An 18,514-nucleotide genomic window follows, 5' to 3' on the forward strand; every position below is an offset into this window, starting at 1 on the left:
CTCAGCCCTCGCGGTTTTGAGAATGCCGTACAAATGCCGTGAATTTTCGGCATTTATGCACATGCCGTAAATTTACCGTAATAATTTGGTATTAATATGGTTATCCTGACCAGTTTTTTTCCTGTAGTTATGCCATATATTTACTATACTTATGCTGTAGGGTTACCAGATTACTATAGTAATATTACTATAAAAATGCCGAACTTTTACCAAACAAATGTTATATAAGAACTATAATAATCCGATAATGTTATAATAATAAAATCGTTTCTTAACTTCCCGCTAAGAAAATTGTAAATTTTCAAAAATTCGGGAAGTTATTGGTTTCGGTCCAATTTACGAAAATCGAGTTTTCATTAGATGTCGACGTTTTGAGGTCCTAGGAAGCTATTCTGACTAACTTCACGATGATGTCCGAGTGTATGTATGTATGTATGTATGTACGTACGTACGTACGTACGTATGTAAATACCTGTATATTTTGAACGGATGAATCGATATTGAACTTTAAGGTGTCATCCTGAAGCCGTGAGAAAATTGAGCTTGATCGGTAGGGCTCGTTCAGAGATATTCCAAAAATAAAATTTTTTCAAAAGTGTTTTTTTTGATAACTTTTAATGTGCACGATGGATTGATTCCAAAATGGACTGGGCTCTAGAGCTTTATAAGCCGCGTCGAATGCCACCTCAACCATCAAAATCGGTTCATTCGTTCAAGAGAAACCGTTGTCTAAAGACTTGAAACAAAATTTATTTTTTATTTTTTTTTTGAAATATCTCAAAAACGACTCGATAAACCGAATTCAAAATTTGATCAGCTTTAGAACTTGATAAAACGCGTCGATCGCCACCTTAACCGTCTCAATCGATTAATTGGTTTGGGAGATATCGTTGGAGAAAAAATGGTGAAGATGTTTTTTTTCGAAAACAACAGCATACAAAAGTATTTTCGAGCTCGAAGAGCTCGAAAATGTATTCACAATAATGTTTTCAAAGTTCTTGAGCTCGAAAACAGCGGGAAGATTTAGGGCTGGCCCGAAGGGTCAACTGATAGACCGATTTTTTTGTTTGAAAAGAATAGTTTTATTCAGCAGAAAAACAGATACATAGCATTAACAAGTATAAAATCATCTTAAAAATACTTTCACTTGTTAATAATAATATTAGTTAACTTGATACCAGCAGTAGATCTCACTAACTGACTTACTACACTTAATTTAGAGTGTTATGTCATTTATTAATTGAGCTTATTTGTTAGGTGTGCCAGGAAATTTAGCAAATCTTATTAATTTGTTGATAGACGTAAAAAATTACTGCTATAAAAAAAAACATCTAACTGAGGAAAGTATGATTAAATAACTAAATATATATACTATATACAAAGCGTTGGGCCTGTCACAAGGTGACATTCCTAGTTGGGTTTCACTGGTTGGTGCAGTTACTCAGTTTCATGAGGGTTAATGTGTATTCTTAGAGACCTTCTTCGGATTTCGTCAATATGTTTGGCATCTTCTTTTAGCCACCAATAGTGTTTTGATAGTCTATGAGTATCGGAGCAGTCAATCAGTGGTAATGAAAAAGTAAGTGATTTGGCATAATGGTTAACAGATCAGACATTGAATAAATAGGTATCGGGTTCGAGTCCACGAGTTGACGGGTTGTTTTTTAACTTCCCGCTAAGAAAATTGTTAATTTTCTTAAATTCGGGAAGTTATTGGTTTCACCCCGATTTTCGAAAATCGAGTTTTTATCAGATGTGTTGACGTTTTTCGGTCCTAGGAAGGTATTCTGACTATTTTCAGAAGGATGTCCGAGTGTCTGTACACCGAAAAATTGAAACCCGACTGGTTCCTGTGCAGCTCACGACTGAGTCGTGTGCAAGAAAAAATAAAGGCAAGCACACGACTGGTTTTGGTGCACTCTGATTACTGTGCTGCCGTTGTTACCGTTTGGGTAGCACACCAGACTGAGTAAGGTGCTAGGCACGATGGGTTTGGGTGCAAAACCGTAACTACTCATGTGCTGCTCACGACTCATTCCAGTGCAGCGCCGTAACTACTCGTGTACTACAATTGAACGGTTGCTGTTTATAACTAAGTAAGTGTGGTTAAAGTAAGTATCAAAAAATTTTAAAACCAGAAAACATCAATATTTGAAAATATTTTTAATATTTGAAATTTATTGTCTAGAAATAGCATTTAAATATTAAGGTTAGTAAGTTAAAAAATTTGAAAATATATTTCATCATCGTTCACACTTCAGTATTACAATATATTTTAAGTATTAAAAATATTTTCAAATATTGATGTTTTCTGGTTTTAAAATTTATTGATACTTTCTTTAACCACACTCACTTAGTTATAAACAGCAACCATTCAATTGTAGAACACGAGTAGTTACGGTGCTGCACCGGAATGAGTCGTGAGTAGCACATGAGTAGTTACGGTTTTGCACCCGAACCAGTCGTGTCTAGCACCGTACTCAGTCTGGTGCGCCACCCAAACGGTAACAACGGCAGCACACGACTGATTACGGTGCTACCGTTCAGGTGCTGCACGAGACTGAGTACGGTGCTAGACACGACTGGTTAGTGTGCGCACCAGAACTAGTCGTGTGCTTGCCCTTATTTTTTCTTGCACACGACTCAGTCATGTGCTCCACAGGAACCAGTCAGGTTTCAATTTTTCTGTGTATATATGTGTGTATGTGTGTGTGTGTGTGTGTGTGTGTGTGTGTGTGTGTGTGTGTGTGTGTGTGTGTATGTATGGAGATAAACTCTTGATATCTTTTTAATGAATTGACCGATTGAGATAGTTAAGGTGGCAATCGAAAGAGTTTGTTGGCCGTCAGCTTTTCCGAAAATTTCAAATCGATCGATCAAATGGACTCTAAGATATAGAAGAAATACAAAAAAAAATTTATTTTTAGTTTTTTTCAAATTCTTAAGAAATGGCTCGATCGATCAATTCCAAAATCGTATTAGCACTTAAACTCAATAAAATGCGTCGATTGCTGCCTCAACCACCTCAATCGGTTTATTCGTTCAAGAGAAATCGATCGAGAAAGAAATGGTGAAAAACGGTTCTCTTCGATTATCTTTGAAGGGACTCATTCGATCGATTCCAAAATTTGCTCAGCTCTAGAACTCAATAAAATGCGTTGATTCTCGCATCAGCCATCAAAATCGGTTAATTCGATCGCGAGATATCGTAGGAGATAGAAATGCTAAAAAACTTTTTTTTTTTCGAAAACAATGGCACACAATCTCGAAAATGTATTCACGACAAAGTTTGCGAGCTCAAGAAGCTCGAAAACAGTGGGATTTTATACATTTGAGTATAACTGAGCATACTGGTTGTCTATCTATCTATGTTTGCCGAATTCCGTGGTAGAATAGCAGGATGTTTACTTTGGTCTTAATTTGGAGCATTTTCCAATCGTCCACCTACTCGAATGATGCCGTCGGTGTCAATGAGTGCAACCACTCGAGCAAATGGATGACCATTAGGCCATGGTGCGTGTTTGGAGTGTATGTTGATGTCGTGTGCAACATGAATACGTTGAGTTTCTTTGATACAGAAATTAAGTTCATAATTTACTTCGTCAGAAGTAATTGGAGTATTGAGTGATGAGTTCAGTGATTTTTTAATCATGTCATGGAGTCTAAAGCAGATTGCAGTAGTTCGTAACATGCGTAATAGCGGTATTGGCCGTTCCATAAAAGGCCACCTTGATTTCATTGATGAATTCGATGAGAATAGGGCCAGTCCAGGCCATTCTTCTGCTTGAGCTCCTGTATCATCTATTGATGGACATTTAGGCCAGGTCAATGAACTCTTGAGCAACCATGGTGGGCCAGTCCATCACAGTTAATGATCACGGAGTTGAGTAGGTGTCAACCCTCGTGTTGCGCAGTCTGCTGAGTTTTGTGTGTCCGAAATAAAATTCTTGTGGCCATCTGGAACGAGATTTTGAATTCGTGACACCCTATTCTGAACAAACTCTTTCCAGCGAGACGGATAAGATTTGATCCACGTGAGAGTGATCGTTGAGTCTGTCCACAAGTATGTTGGCGATTGAGTGAGATTGAGAGTGCTCTGACAGTGTTTAATGAGTTTTGCTAACATGTGAGCTGCGGTGAGTTCCACCTTGGTATCGTTGATTGTTTTAACGGAGCTACCTTGGTTTTTGAGCAGAGCAGCGTAACTCTGACTCCATGGGCAGGTGTGTGGACTTTGATGAACACGGCATCTGCCATTGGCAATTGCGAGGCATCTGAGAATCCATGTGTCTCGGTGGTTGAGCACGTGGATGAGTGGATCCATCTTGGAATTTTGATTTCTGAGATGAGTTTCTCCATTTATGCCGATGGTTGGCTGCCAATGGTGTGTCCCAGTTGAGCATTTCGAGCCAAAGCTTCTGCATAAATACCTTGGCTCGAACGATGAGTGTTGCAAGAACTCCAAGAGGATCAAATATTTGAGCCATCTCTGATAGGATGATCCTGTGGGTAAATTTTTGAGTAGAGCATAGTGGTGAGTATATAAAGTAAAATGGATCTGAGTGTGAAGGACAGTACATACCCAGAATCTTGGTGCTGGAGTCTGTATCCTTGAATTTGTGATTCTTGATCGCTTCCATATAATTGAGTTGCTGTAATTTTGAATGATTGCTCGCCCATTTAGCAATAGGAAATTCGCCTGCCTTGCAGAGTCTTTAAGTTGATCAGCAGCTTGTTGTAATGAGCTCAAGTCATCAGCACCACCGAAGATATCGTCAACGTATCTTCCGTGTGTGAGTGGAATGATCATAAGAGGAAATCGATGTCTTTCGTCTTCAACCAGTTGAAGTAGAGCACAAACAGCCAAGTATGGAGCTGGTCTGGTCTCGTAGGTGGTCCCGTGGTGAGTTTGTATGGAGTGATTTGGCCTTATTTGTTGAACCGGAGTATTTGTTGGAGTGTTTGATCGCGTTCGTCGACCAAAATCTGTCTAGACATCTTCGTGATATCTGTTATGAAGATGAGCTTATGAGTGCCAACTCCTGTGAGTACGTCAGAGATTTCTAGTTGCAGTTTTGGACCGGTGTGAAGCACATCGTTGAGTGAAAGACCTGAGCTGGTGGGTTTTGAACTGTTGAAGACTACTCGCAGCTTAGTTGTGATGGTCGATGAGTGTGTTGAGTGACTGGACCAAGTGGTATCCACCCGAAGATGGTATCTTGAGCGATTGGCAGGCCTTCAGACCTTTTAATGAGTGCGTCTTTAATGATAAGACCATAATGATCGGCACCAATGATGATATCGATTGGTCATGGTCTCATGAACGCTGGATTTGCCAATTGTAGTTGTTTGTATTGGTCCCAGTTGAGTGTGTTGAGTGCAACAGATGGTAGTTGAGTAGAAAGACCACCTAGTATATGAGCACTGATGATGACTGAGTTGTTTGAACGCCTGGTTGAAAGCTTGAGTGCGACTTGACCTTTAGTTTTACCAGCATTGGCAACACCAATACCAATGATCTGGATAGATGAGTGAGTGCGTTTGAGTTTAAGTGAGTTCACCAAGGAATCTGAAAGAAATGATAATTTAGATCCTGGATCCAGCAATATGCGTACTGGATGAGTACTTAACTTGGTGATCAAGTCCACTCGGCAAGTTGCGGGTAAGATTGCTGGGTGATGTGTGCAAGTAGGATGAGTGCCAGACGTGTTGAACGCAATTGAGTTCCATTGAACCTCGCTCGAGTCGTCATGTGGAAGCAGACGGTTTTATTGAGTGCGTTTAGTGGTTGAGCTATATGGTTTGTGAGTGCTGTTAAGTCCCGGGTGTATCATAGTGTGGTGTTTCTGCTGACACACCTTACACTTGAATGGTGAGTTGCAAGCATCAGGTAGATGATGCCCGAAACAAGTTTCACACAGCCACTTGTCAACAACAACTTAAGTGCGTTGAGCATTTTGAGTCCTAAGAATTGAGTACATCTCACAATAATGTGGTCTCTTTTACACAAATCACAAGGATATTGTGCAGGAGGGAACACCTTCTTGGGAGGCTTCGTGAGTGCAGCAGATGATTGCGTGGCTGGAGGTTGAGCATTGGATGAGTGCGAAACTGCTGCAGCAGCGTATGGAGCTGTTTTACCGCACGAGCACGGTGGTTTTGACTTAGACGCCTGTTGCACTCGTTTTTGAGCACGAGCACGACTGACCAAGAAGTCATGGAGTGATTTGAGTTTTGGGAATTCCGTGGAAGAGCCTATTTTGTCGTCCCAGAGCTCCCGGTTGTATGAATCCAGCTTGGATATGATCAACTGCGTAAACAGCGGATTTATATCTGAGTTCATTTGCACACCTAGTGCTTTGAGTGCGTTGATTACCTCCGAAACAGTGTTGTGAGTGCATGCATATTTAGGAGCTTGTCCAATTGAGCACCGATGAGTAGACGGGGTTTGTTGTACCTCTTCTTGAGCTAGTTCCAAGCACGTACAAATTGGTCGTCACACATTTGTACACTGGCAAGGCTGAGTGCGGCTTGCCCTTGAAGGCAACTCTTCAAATACTGAAGACGCTGAACTGGAGCGAGTTCTTTAGGATTGATCACCATTGAGGTAAATGAGTTCCTGAATTCAGGCCAGTTCTCGTAATGCCTATCGAACTTGGGAATTGCGAGGGTGGCAGATGAGTAGAAGCCCAGGTTGAGTGCACCACAGCTGGAGCAGCAGCTGGAACTGGTATTGAGTTGGTGAGTGCGATGAGTTTGCCCTTCGCGGCAATATACGACCGATACACAAGATCGTATACACCGTCCTTGATATATGAGCTCTCCAAGAACTCCTTGGTGCAGTCGATCGCTAATGAGTCATGGGTGAGGTTGAATTGATGCCATTCACCCTTGAGTAGTTCAAGACTAGACTTGAGTTGAGCCAAGCAGTCGGCTACGGTGAGTGTGGCAGCCAGAGTTTCCCAGTCTGAGAAGGCTCTGAGCTATGAGTGCTGGCTGATCACCTTCATCTCGAGTGCTGGAGTGCGTCATCGACGTCGATCGTCAGCGGCAAGTTTGAATTCTTGAAGGTGCCTTCCAGAACCTTTGAGTGCTGATAATCCGTTGAAGGATCCTCCTTCTTCTCTTTATCCCCCATGTTGAGCTCCGTAAGCTGTAATGGGTGTACATGAATGCAGCTGCCTACTGATGATGCTACCGACATAACCAACTAACCATCTGGCTCGAAGGACTATAAAATGTTGTAATAATAATTAAATAAATGCATGCCAGGACTGGTTGGTTGTTAGGGTGTTTGAGAAATACGCATATTTAAAAATACAACAATCTTTTTATTTGTCACAGCACATAATTTATAACGTTCACTACTATTTCACACTACCCACGGCGGAGTGTGGTCAGTGTCGAATAGGCGTTATGGCCCACCGATGGTAGAAACTGAAAATAAAAATAAGAAACAAAACCAAAAAAATGTCCTTTAGAGATGCCCACGATCCCACTGGACACTCAGCTCTTCTCAGGCTGGGTTAGACAACCGAATTGGGCGCCAGTTCGTGTGCCCCACGAACAAAATAACAAATAAACAATAAAGAAAGAAAATGAAATGAAAATGAAATAATAAAATATAATCAGAGAGCAGTATTCAGGTATTGGAAAAGGAAAAGCAAGAAAGAGATAGATGCAATAAATAAATAATAATAATATTTAATTAAATCCCGGGTTGGTAGCCATTTACCCGATATAATTTAAATCAATAAACAAAATTGTTTCAACGGGTATTAATAACAATACGAAAAAATATAAATAATAATATTTCACTTCACAATATATCAATTGTTGACCAGCAGTCAAGTAACGCAAACAATAATTAATATAACAAATGTTCCCATTTGTTACCACTCGCACGTGGTAAACAATAAATATAAATGATTAATTATAATAAATTTTATACGCACGATATAAATGTCGCAATATTAATTATTAAACTCAAAATAAATTAGCACTGATCATAACTTAGATCGTTATCGCAAAATAATAGTACACCCACTGGTGATATTTAAATAAGTGCAATATTTCCAAATGGTGAATACTGATAAAATACTATTCAAAATTTCCTAGGGGTGGATATCTAACGCAAAAATCATCAATAATATAAATAATAATTGTCGCATTCACTCAAAAACGTCTTCCAAATAATAATAAATTAATTATAAATATCCACCGCAATAGGTAAAGGTTCACAACACTCTCAAAAATGATAACTAATCCACGTAAAGGTTAATAATTATTTACATACAAAATATATGAGCGATCATCAATAATTACTCACACTATAAAATAATAATTGTAAATGATAATAATTATTTACCGCCAATATATACCTACGGTCACTAATAATTATTAAAACAAATAATAATAAATAGTATTAATTATTTACCGTCAGCAATATATACGGTGACCACTAATTAATAAAAATAAAACAATAATAACTAGTATTAATTATTTACCGTCAATAAGATACGGTCACCAATAATTAATACAAATTACGAAATAATACCAATGAATATTAATAATTATTTACCGTCAATAACATATACGGTCACCAATAATTAATAAAAATAAAACAACAATAACTAGTATTAATTATTTACCGTCAATAAGATACAGTCACCAATAATTAATACAAATTACGAAATAATACCAATGAATATTAATAATTATTTGCCGTCAATAACATATACGGTCACCAATAATTATTAATAAAAAATACACGTGAATATTAATAATTATTTACTGCCAGCAATATATACGGTCACTAATAATTATCAATATAAAAATCATAAATTTACCTTCCAATTTTTGGATTTAAGCTTTGTCGCCGGGACAAAGAATTACGCACACATATATATATATATATATATTGAAACCTCTCTCTCACTTACACGTGAGGTATATAATAATAATGGCCACCAACGCGGGACAAATTACACGCCAATGAATTATACACAAAGGTACTTACAGTCTTCACCAATCTCCAGCACCTTTATCGGCTCCATTGGTTCCAATTAATATAAATATACAAAATGCCAGTAATTATCCAACTATTCAAAGCAGCTCAAATGGCGTCTCAATAAATTATTTTTTTCAGCAACAGCAGCACACCTTACTCGTACAAGAGATTATCCACGTCTGCCCATGGCAGCACGTGAGTCCCATGCCGGCACCTCGGCCGGCGCCATCTTGTAATGGTTTCTCTTTTCAACCAATGGAGCAATATCTCTGTCGCATGTTAATTTGCTCATTTACCACCAACATGATGTATGACTTGTATTACGTGTAATTTGTCCCCTCTCGACATTAAATGGCCATTCTTTTTTCAGAGCATAATTAATAAGATAATATTATAAATAAATATTCCCTTAGTTTATTTATAAACCCCGTAAATTTATTTAAATTAAATAAATTCACCGAGGCCAACTGTTGCGTTGCCGCGCATGCGCCAACCAACCAAAATAATAATAATAATAATCAACTAATTAAAATAAATAAATACGCAATTAATTATCCCGGCGGCTATAAAATCCATTGGCAGGTTTATAAAATGCAGTAATTTTTAATGATTCGGCTGCAATTTTTGCCTAGATAATTAAACAAGTAATAATCACGCAGTAAATAAAAATAAAATAATGCATAAAATAATAATAACAACAGTATAATAATAATAATAATGTCGGAGACGTGCTGAGCAGCGTGTGCTGCCATCTGTTGCCCTTCTCCGACCTAATGCGAAGATGCCGCGATATTCAAATATCGTGACAAATTTCACTGGGTTACAAAATTAAATCGTTGATTTAATTTATTAATACTGTTAATTGTTTGAGCTCTTGAATACGTAATTAGTTGAATAAAAATTATAGAATTGAGCTCGAGTAATTAATTGAAATAATTGAAGTAATTACTTTGAGTCTATTCGAACGGTTCTGTAACATTTAAACCGAAGACAGTTCAACCGCGACATTTCAACCGACGACACTTCAACCGAACGACACTTCAACCGAACGACAGTTCAACCTAGCGACATTTCAACTGAAAACGATGAAATCAAATAAAATTCAAACATTTAAACGAAAACTTTTAAATTTTAACATGTACAGTAGGGTGATCCAAAAAATAACAAAAATTTTTTTTTTTTAGGAAACAGGTTCAAAAGTTTCATTTAGATGAAAAAAGACGCCTGTGGAAATTAGAGCTCTTAATATTAACATTAAGAGGTTCCTCATCGCACTTTTCTATTTCCCACAAGAATAACATGGAAAAAATTTGTTTTACGTCTTCTGATTTTTATAAGTAGCTCACGATGCTTCATAAGAATAATTGGCAGGCATATTTTTGTACTTATAGACAATTTCCGTAAAAAGTATCTTCATGCTTGCCTAATGAGCTTCAATTTATAATCTCAAACTTTATAATTATACCATTTCTTCCAATAATTTGATAGCCTTGAAAGTTTTGATGGAATCAAAAAATCTTGAGACTATGGCTTTCATTCCTCATAACTTATTCATTTTCCGTTATAATCCAATTTCGTCATTTGTACTTCATTGTGCACAAGATAATCTATAAATTTCACACCTATTTTATATTTTAAAAGTATTTCTTCTATTACCCATGACGTTTCAAATGTACCTGTACGCCCTATGATTATCTCGTCTTGTGATACATTTGCTAAGGTATGTCTAATTTCGTTTTGCAGCGTATGAGTACGCACAAACATTAAGCAGACTTCAAATGTAATATCAATAACTAGATCTATAGATATAATCACACTTACTCAAAGCTAAGTAGTCAATCGGAGATTTTAGTAATACTTTATTAAATTAGTATTACTCGTACATGTGTAGATAAACATATAAGTATACTAACAATCTTTAAATCGTAGATTATAGAATCTGGGATTGAAAAACTGACCTTAAAAAATTGGTTTGACCCTAGTTAAAATGAACAAGGGTCGCCTTCGTTTAAAGCAAGAGCGAGCTTGCGAAAATGAGGGTAGTGCTGAAAATAGCCAATAACACTTGAAATGTTTTTCAGTCAAATCAAAGTAATACACTGGTCACAAAAACTAAAGGATATAAAAAAAATTCCAAATTTTTGTGTGATTATCAACACGCGGTTACTCGGTGAAAAATGGTCGTAGAGTAAAAATAAAAAACGCGAATTGTAGCCTCAAGTTTCTAGTTTTTAGATCTGGATGTCATCGTAGAGACTTTTTGAGGGTGGAAAATTAAAGGGCCTAAAATTTACTAAAAGAGTCATAAGGTTAGATTATCAAAAAAAATTTATTGAAGCCCATAAACTTCTTTAAAGAAGAGCAAAAATTTGGAAAATTTTTTTGTGTCGGTTTTCTTAGGATTACTTCGGAATCGTGCATGATAAAAAAAATTGGAGTCCAGATCTGAAAACTAGAAACTTGGGGCTACAATTTGCTTTTTTTTTTTACTTTTGCTCGACGACCATTTTTTACCGAGTTACAGCATGTTGAAAATCACTCAAAAATTAAGAATTTTTTTTATATCCTTTAATTTTTGTGACCAGTATATAATATTTCGGCCTCCAATTGTCGCCTTTACTCGAAAACTTAGCACTGAACCTGTTAAGTTTAAATTTGTTAATAGAATTGCTCCAAAGATGCTAGTACATGTAACTAGCTAAATATTTTCAATAAATTCATTTTGAAATGGATCATATATCTCTTTAATTATACTTAGCATTACAACAGAATTTTAAACAAAAAAAAATTCTTTGTGTATAATTTGAAAATGCAATATTTATTTCGCATTTTGTTTGGATATATTATGGATTTTTTTTTGTTTTAAATCTTTAGATGCCCAAGCGGGTTTTTCCAATGCGATTATGGTGCATGCATTTCTGATTCCCTAATATGTAATCAAGAACCAAATTGTCATGATTGGAGTGATGAGTATGTTTGTAACTCAAGTTTTCCTGACGGAGCATGTCGTCTTCCTCCAGCCCAACCAGGTACTCACTACTCAGTTTCTCAGTATCCTCAGGGTCGTCCCGGACAAATAGTTCCTGAACTTACTAGAATCGATTTTTCGTGTGACGTCCTGGAATCTTTAGAAGGATCTTCTCATGTGTATTGTCAAAATAATAAATGGGTTCCATATGTTCCTACTTGTTACTCTGGTAAAAAATCTTTATAGTTTATTGCATTCTATATGAGACATTCCAAATCACTGAGGTCATGATATTAATCGATCTGGATTTCGATGACCGTTTTATTTGTTTGACCTTAAACGCACATTCATTATTTTTTTCGAGTCTTCACATGAAAACTCTAAGCAGTTGGAAGTTTTTCACAGCTTAGTAGTATATTAGACTGCAAGGGGAGGGCGTTGAAATTCCTTCACTGCGTGTGTAGTGTATACTATTTCCCTTTATAACACATTTAATATATGTTAAAATAATACACTTGGTTTCAGAGTGTAAGTCTCCTCTACGCAGTGGAGACGTACGTAGACAGACTTGCGGTCACGAAGACCAATTTCCCTATGTACTATTTTCTACGTAGCTCTGTTCTCAGTGAGAAAATCATTGACTTTTGTTACCTTTCACAATCAATCATGGGAATGTAGAACAATAAAAATCGAAGGATTTACCTGGTATTGACAACGGAAAAGTTCGGGTAATCTCAAAAGTTCGGGTAATCTCTCTTGTTGACAAACAACGTTGACTAATAACCTGGACTGAATACGTGACAGCGACCCAGGAACGATATTTACATTAACCTATGACTACTAGTATATTTAATTATTTACATAGGAAATATTAATGAAAATATCTACACTGAATTTACTTAATAATGAGGAAACAGCAATTTATTCAAATTGCAATCTCAAAAGTGTCTAGCTTACGTCACTTGATAACCAAGAGTGCTCGTTTTCCCTCCAAATTATTGTCTGGTTACCAAATATCGAGAGTGACAACTGCGTAGCTCTTAGAGAATTTCTAGGGTCCTTGTGTCTTGTTATTCCTGTAACAATGCTGAGCGAGTCCACGCTCTGTCGCTCGATGCGTAAAATCAATGCTTACTGTTTTTTCCCACTCAGAGATAGCATTACATAGGCTAAACTGGATCTCATTTAAAATTAGTCAGCCTCTTATATCCCTGTAAGGTGGTCTGCAGGGCACTGGACCAAAGTCTGTTCCAGTGGGTCGACTTAGGAGCTTTGAGGTGTAGCATTGCGCCTCCTGGGAATAACGCAGACTTCGCCCACTACATACCAATGGGAGTCTGGATGTAAAACATGAACGACAAAAGTCGTTACGTGATATTTGGCCTCTTGGTTGTCGCGATGTGAATTAACTAACTCAAAAATTTATTCACGAGCAATTTCACTGGGCTGGAAAATCATCTCGTCATATCTTAAAGGAAAAGATGGCTCTGGAGTTTACCTATTCGCTAGTCAACCCAACAACGTGTCACCCGTTGATAATAAATTCTATGTAGCGGCCTACGGGTTTGAACTCTTGATAGGAACAGGTTCAGTAGCTAAAGACTTCGGTTCCGATTTTAGTGTGTAGCAATAGAATGCCGATAAATCGCAGATTACTGTCTCACTTCGCACGCGAATTCGTATTTCTAACATTATCCTTGTGTCTTCCCACTCCTAGTGTATCATCTTTGTCTGTGTATTGTTGAGCAAGAAAATAGAAGGACGACCAAGTGAGAGTTGTCACGGAGTAAATTAGCTAAGGAAGGGAGGACGTGACGAGACTATTTTCCAGCCCAATAAAATTATTCATGAATAAATTTTCGAGTTAGTTGACCGATATCGCGACAACCAAGAGGTTAAAAATCACGTAATGACTTTTGTCGTTCATGTTTTACATTCAGACTCCCATTAGTATCTAGTGGGCGAAGTCCGCGTTATTCCCAGGAGGCACGATGTCCCATCTCAGAGCCCCTAAGTCGACCCACTGGAACAGACTTTAGTCCAGTGCCCTGCAAACCACCTTGCAGGGACTCACGTGGCTGGCTCATTCGAAATGAGGCCAGTTTAGCCTATGTGGTGCTATCTCTAAAGGGAAGAAACCATTAGCATTGATTTTATGCATTGAGCGACAAAGCGTGAGATCGCTCAACATTGTTGCAGGAATGACAACAAAAAAGGGCCCAAGCAATCCCCTGGGCACCACGCAGTTGGTGTACTGAAACCTAGTCACCAGATTACTTTTTGAAGGGAAGACCATCACTCTTGGTTATTGTGCGTGGAGCGACAAACTTGGCCATGGTAATCTGCGAATAATACTTTAGGTTATACTGATTATTTGAGTTGCTAATTTATGTTGTATTTGAGTAAGACTTAGTGCCAAATGACAATTGAGTATTATCGTATTTTGTAAATAGTTGTATATATTTGGTAAATGTTATTGGCTCATGAGTCAAGCACGCAAAGTTAAAGAAATTGTTATTATCTTCACTTCTATAACCAGAGTTAATATTCCTTTTATTATAATCAGTGTAGGTAGTTGTACCAGATAATTGAGTCAATTTGACTAATCGATTCAACATGAATAATAAAAATTATTTATAATATTTCCATTGAGTTTTTAGTTGATATCGCTTATTAATTCATATTCACTGGCACATCAAGACATGAATATATCCTAAGCAAGTAGCTTTGAAGTTAACCGTAAAAACAAGAATGAGGGTGGTTAGCAGTGACTACTGGTTGGCGGTGGTCGCAGCAGTCTCATGTATCGGTGTGTACAATAAAATTTTTTTGCACGCGCTGTTACAGAGCGCGTTCATATAATCCCACTAATGTTCAAATCTTAGACTGTCTGCTGGAGAAACGTACTTTCGACCGAGGTATAAAAAAACATTTTTCAATATTTTTAGCTTTTTAACGGGGACCACTAATGTACTCGCCTTAACAAAAGATGATTTTTGGGAATTTATGACGAAAACTCATGTTTCGAATGTTTTAATGTCCTAAAAATATATATTTGTGGATATATGTAATGAATTCAAGATAAAATTTGTAAACAATTCAAAATTCAGCAAGTTATTCACAATCTCTTAACGCTTCAAAAACAAGTCCCCTACTGCTGCCGTAATAGCGATCTTCCTAGTGCATGAATTAAAAAAATAACCAAAAAGTTTATTAAACTAGATGGTATTTCCCTTAAACTTTCAGAAGAACCAACAGTTGAAAAAGAATGTAGAAATATTCGAATCACAGCATTCTTGAGACATCTAGATATTCGATATTAATAAAGATGGACAAAGTCAACCTCCATTGACGTCTTAAAGAAACCAGCAGTTGGACAGCGTTACGAAAGACTCAGGATTAGAGTAAACAATATTCTTAGATATTGAGGCATCCAATGATAGAGAATATGGACAGAGTCAATCGTTTTGGACTTTTTTAATAACTAGCAATAGTGAAGGATTTCGAGACGCTTTGAACCTATTTCTGCAAACAGGAGCAGTATTGTCAAGTCAACACTTGATTTTCTCGACAATTGTAGAACAAAAAATAGGCCATTTGGCAGCCGAAATGGAAGGTAGATTTCTTACTCAATCGATCGAATAAGTTAATTTCATACATCAATATCTTGTGAACAATCTTAGTATGTAGTCATGGTATGAAATTATGCTTGTTTTCTAAGAGTGGGGGTAAAAAAGGACAATGACTTACACTCTCGAAGAACTTCAGATAGTTAAATTGATAAAAAATTGTATAGATAATATACCAGTATAACCTTTACGCAAGTAAAGTATTTCTATATTTATAGCCTACATGGTTTGTTTGATTTTTGGTGATGACTATAACCTAAGAGTATTACTATTAACAAAGCATTATCTTTCAGTACAAACGAATTAGAAGATTATTTTATTATCGACAAGAAGAATTTAACGGAAGTGGATGTTTAATTCACTCAAATATTTAAAATTAAATTTAAATTAATTTTAAGTGAGGAGGTGAGATGCTGGGATGCTTCATTGGCGGGATTGAGGTGTTGATGATATGGTGTTAAAATAAACGTTTTTTAACTCTTATTTATTTTTTATTATATTAATAAATTACTTATTTATTATAATTATATACACTATTTACACTGCACTGGTAATTTTGGTAAAAATGTTGAGAAAAAGTGTTAAACGTGGGAACACGCGGTGAGATGAGATAAAGATGGCAGTTGAAGTAATTATTTAGGGAGATAACAACTTAAATAATTACAAAAACAGTAAGTGAAAATTATTCACTGTTTAATTTATATTGAGCTGGAGATGATAAGTGATAATTATCGCGAGATTGCAAAAGATTTGAATTTAACACAAAAAAACACGTGGCTTATAGCGTCGGTGAGTTTTCAACAATGATGGATTCGCCTTCTTCTTCATCCCCACTTGGATCAGTGGGCGGAGCTTGAGATGAGAATGGGATCGGTGGAGCCGCCTGCGCATGATAATGCGCCGACGCAACTCTATTTAACCGGCCTCAGAGTAGCGACGTGAAACGCAAGCGCGGGAGATTCGAACAGTAGATTTCAATGTGTAATGCATAAGTTATTAAGACTTAAAACCATATAAGATGCACGTTTCTATATTAAAGAAAATTTTCAATGCTCTAAAAGTTTCATAAAACAGTAATAATGTCAAGTTTAAGGGACAAAGTTGAAGCCTATCAAGTCACGTTTAAAATTCATTAGGTACACATTATCTAAGATATTTAGTTTCAGTGTTATACGAACTTCAATAACGCCAGCCCAAAAAAAAAAGTGTTCAGTACTTTTGACCGGACCTACCTATTTTTATGTATTTCGACGCGCTGAATCCGAATCTGGAGTCAGTTTTGCCCGTACACCCTCAAAATTTTGAGTAAGTTTCAAAAAATCGCCGAAAATTCGCAGTTTTGGTAATAGGACAATTTATGAAACTATAGATCAAGTATGATTTTTATGTATTTTGGTCCGCTGAATCAAAATCTAGAGTTTATTCAACCATAAGCCTTTTAAAATTCAAGTAAATTGCAAAAAAACCCATGGAAATTGCGGAAAATGACAAAAAATTGCAGTCGTTGTGATAAAATAAATTCTACAGAGCTCGATTAATAGATCAATCATGATTTTTATGTGTATATGTATATCTGTAAAAATCTAAGTAAATATTAAAAAATCTCTGAAAATTAAAAAAAGTTGATGTTGTTGTGATCAAAAGCATTGTTTAAATCAAAACAAAATATTATATATGTAATATAATATTTTTTTCATCGCTGTATGTGCGATTTTCCGCATTAACTGAATTGTTTTGAGGGTTAACAGGCCAAATAAACTTTAAATGTATATATATTTACAAATTGTCGAAATTTAAAATTAATAAAGAATTACAAGACTGGAAAGCCATCAAAATCTGAAAAATAAATTTAAATTTATACTTCGCGAATCAAAGAACCGTAATATATATTTTGTTTTGATTAAAAAAATGATTTTCATCACAACAACATCAATTTTTTTTAATTTTCAGACATTTTTAATATTTACTTAGATTTCTACAGATATACATATTGTGACGTTATTTTTCGTATAGGGTCAAGTCTAAGTGAACGTCCCTGGTGAAAATTTTTCGGACTTTTGTCCGAAAAAGTCTTTAGAACTCTAGAACTGAGTTTTTTAGATAGAAGTCCGAAAAATTTTCACCAGAGGTCACAAGCACCAACAAGTTTTATTGTATTCCGGAGCATGGTAACTCAAGACTTATAATTTAGCTTACAGTAATTTACCATTTTTGATACAGATTTTTGATTTAAGTTAGAGTTTAAGAATTAAATATGGAGTAACGTTTGGCTACAGTTATGGGGTTTTTGAATAGAAAAATTATAGTAAAGAATTAGAATCAGAATTATGGAAATTGAATGTGGAATATGGGTTGCGATTAAAGTTTGGCAAATGATAAAGTTTGGGTTCTGGATTTAGTATTTTGAGTATGTGGACGGGTCAGTGTTATCGTGGAGCGGGACTTCAATTAGTCACCCGGTATCATCTGATGATAGAACCTAGTTCTATCCCTCTGAGACTTCTTGGTTGATTGCAGAGGTCTAGCTGAGATGCTAGCGCTCCAGTATATACGGAATTTTACGGATGCATAATAGGATCAATTTTGGAGTTTAGGTTTGGCAAGCCTCAACAGTAATTTTGTGACCGTTGCTGTTGTGAAAGCCGTTTGGTCATTTTTAATTATTAGTCTAAAGGGCCGCAGAGGACAAGCCATGACCACTTGTACTGCTGAAGAAGTTATAGGTCACTTAGTTTATGTTTTATGATCCCAGCTGAAGTCTGTCCCAGGAGAGCAACTTCCAAGGATATCCATACTAAAAATGGGTTTAGTGAGTACGTTTGGTGAGGACTTGAGCCTCCAGTTACCGATATAGTAAAGATTTCGTTTGATTTAGGAATTTAGAATATAGAGGTCAGTTATTAAGAA

The 18,514-nt window shown here is 36.4% G+C and overlaps 1 protein-coding gene across 1 annotated transcript in view; it reads left to right on the forward strand.

Moving 5' to 3' along the window:
• The window catches only part of LOC130677175 (modular serine protease-like), a 69,492-nt gene that overhangs the window by 14,080 nt on the left and 36,898 nt on the right, over window positions 1-18,514 (forward strand). The window contains exon 4 of the mRNA XM_057483822.1: window positions 11,885-12,207. Coding sequence (XP_057339805.1) covers window positions 11,885-12,207 — 323 coding nt within the window. The remainder of the gene's footprint in view (window positions 1-11,884; window positions 12,208-18,514) is intronic.

This window comes from Microplitis mediator, chromosome 11 (genome assembly GCF_029852145.1).
Source record: "Microplitis mediator isolate UGA2020A chromosome 11, iyMicMedi2.1, whole genome shotgun sequence".
Taxonomy (NCBI): Eukaryota; Metazoa; Arthropoda; class Insecta; order Hymenoptera; family Braconidae; genus Microplitis; species Microplitis mediator.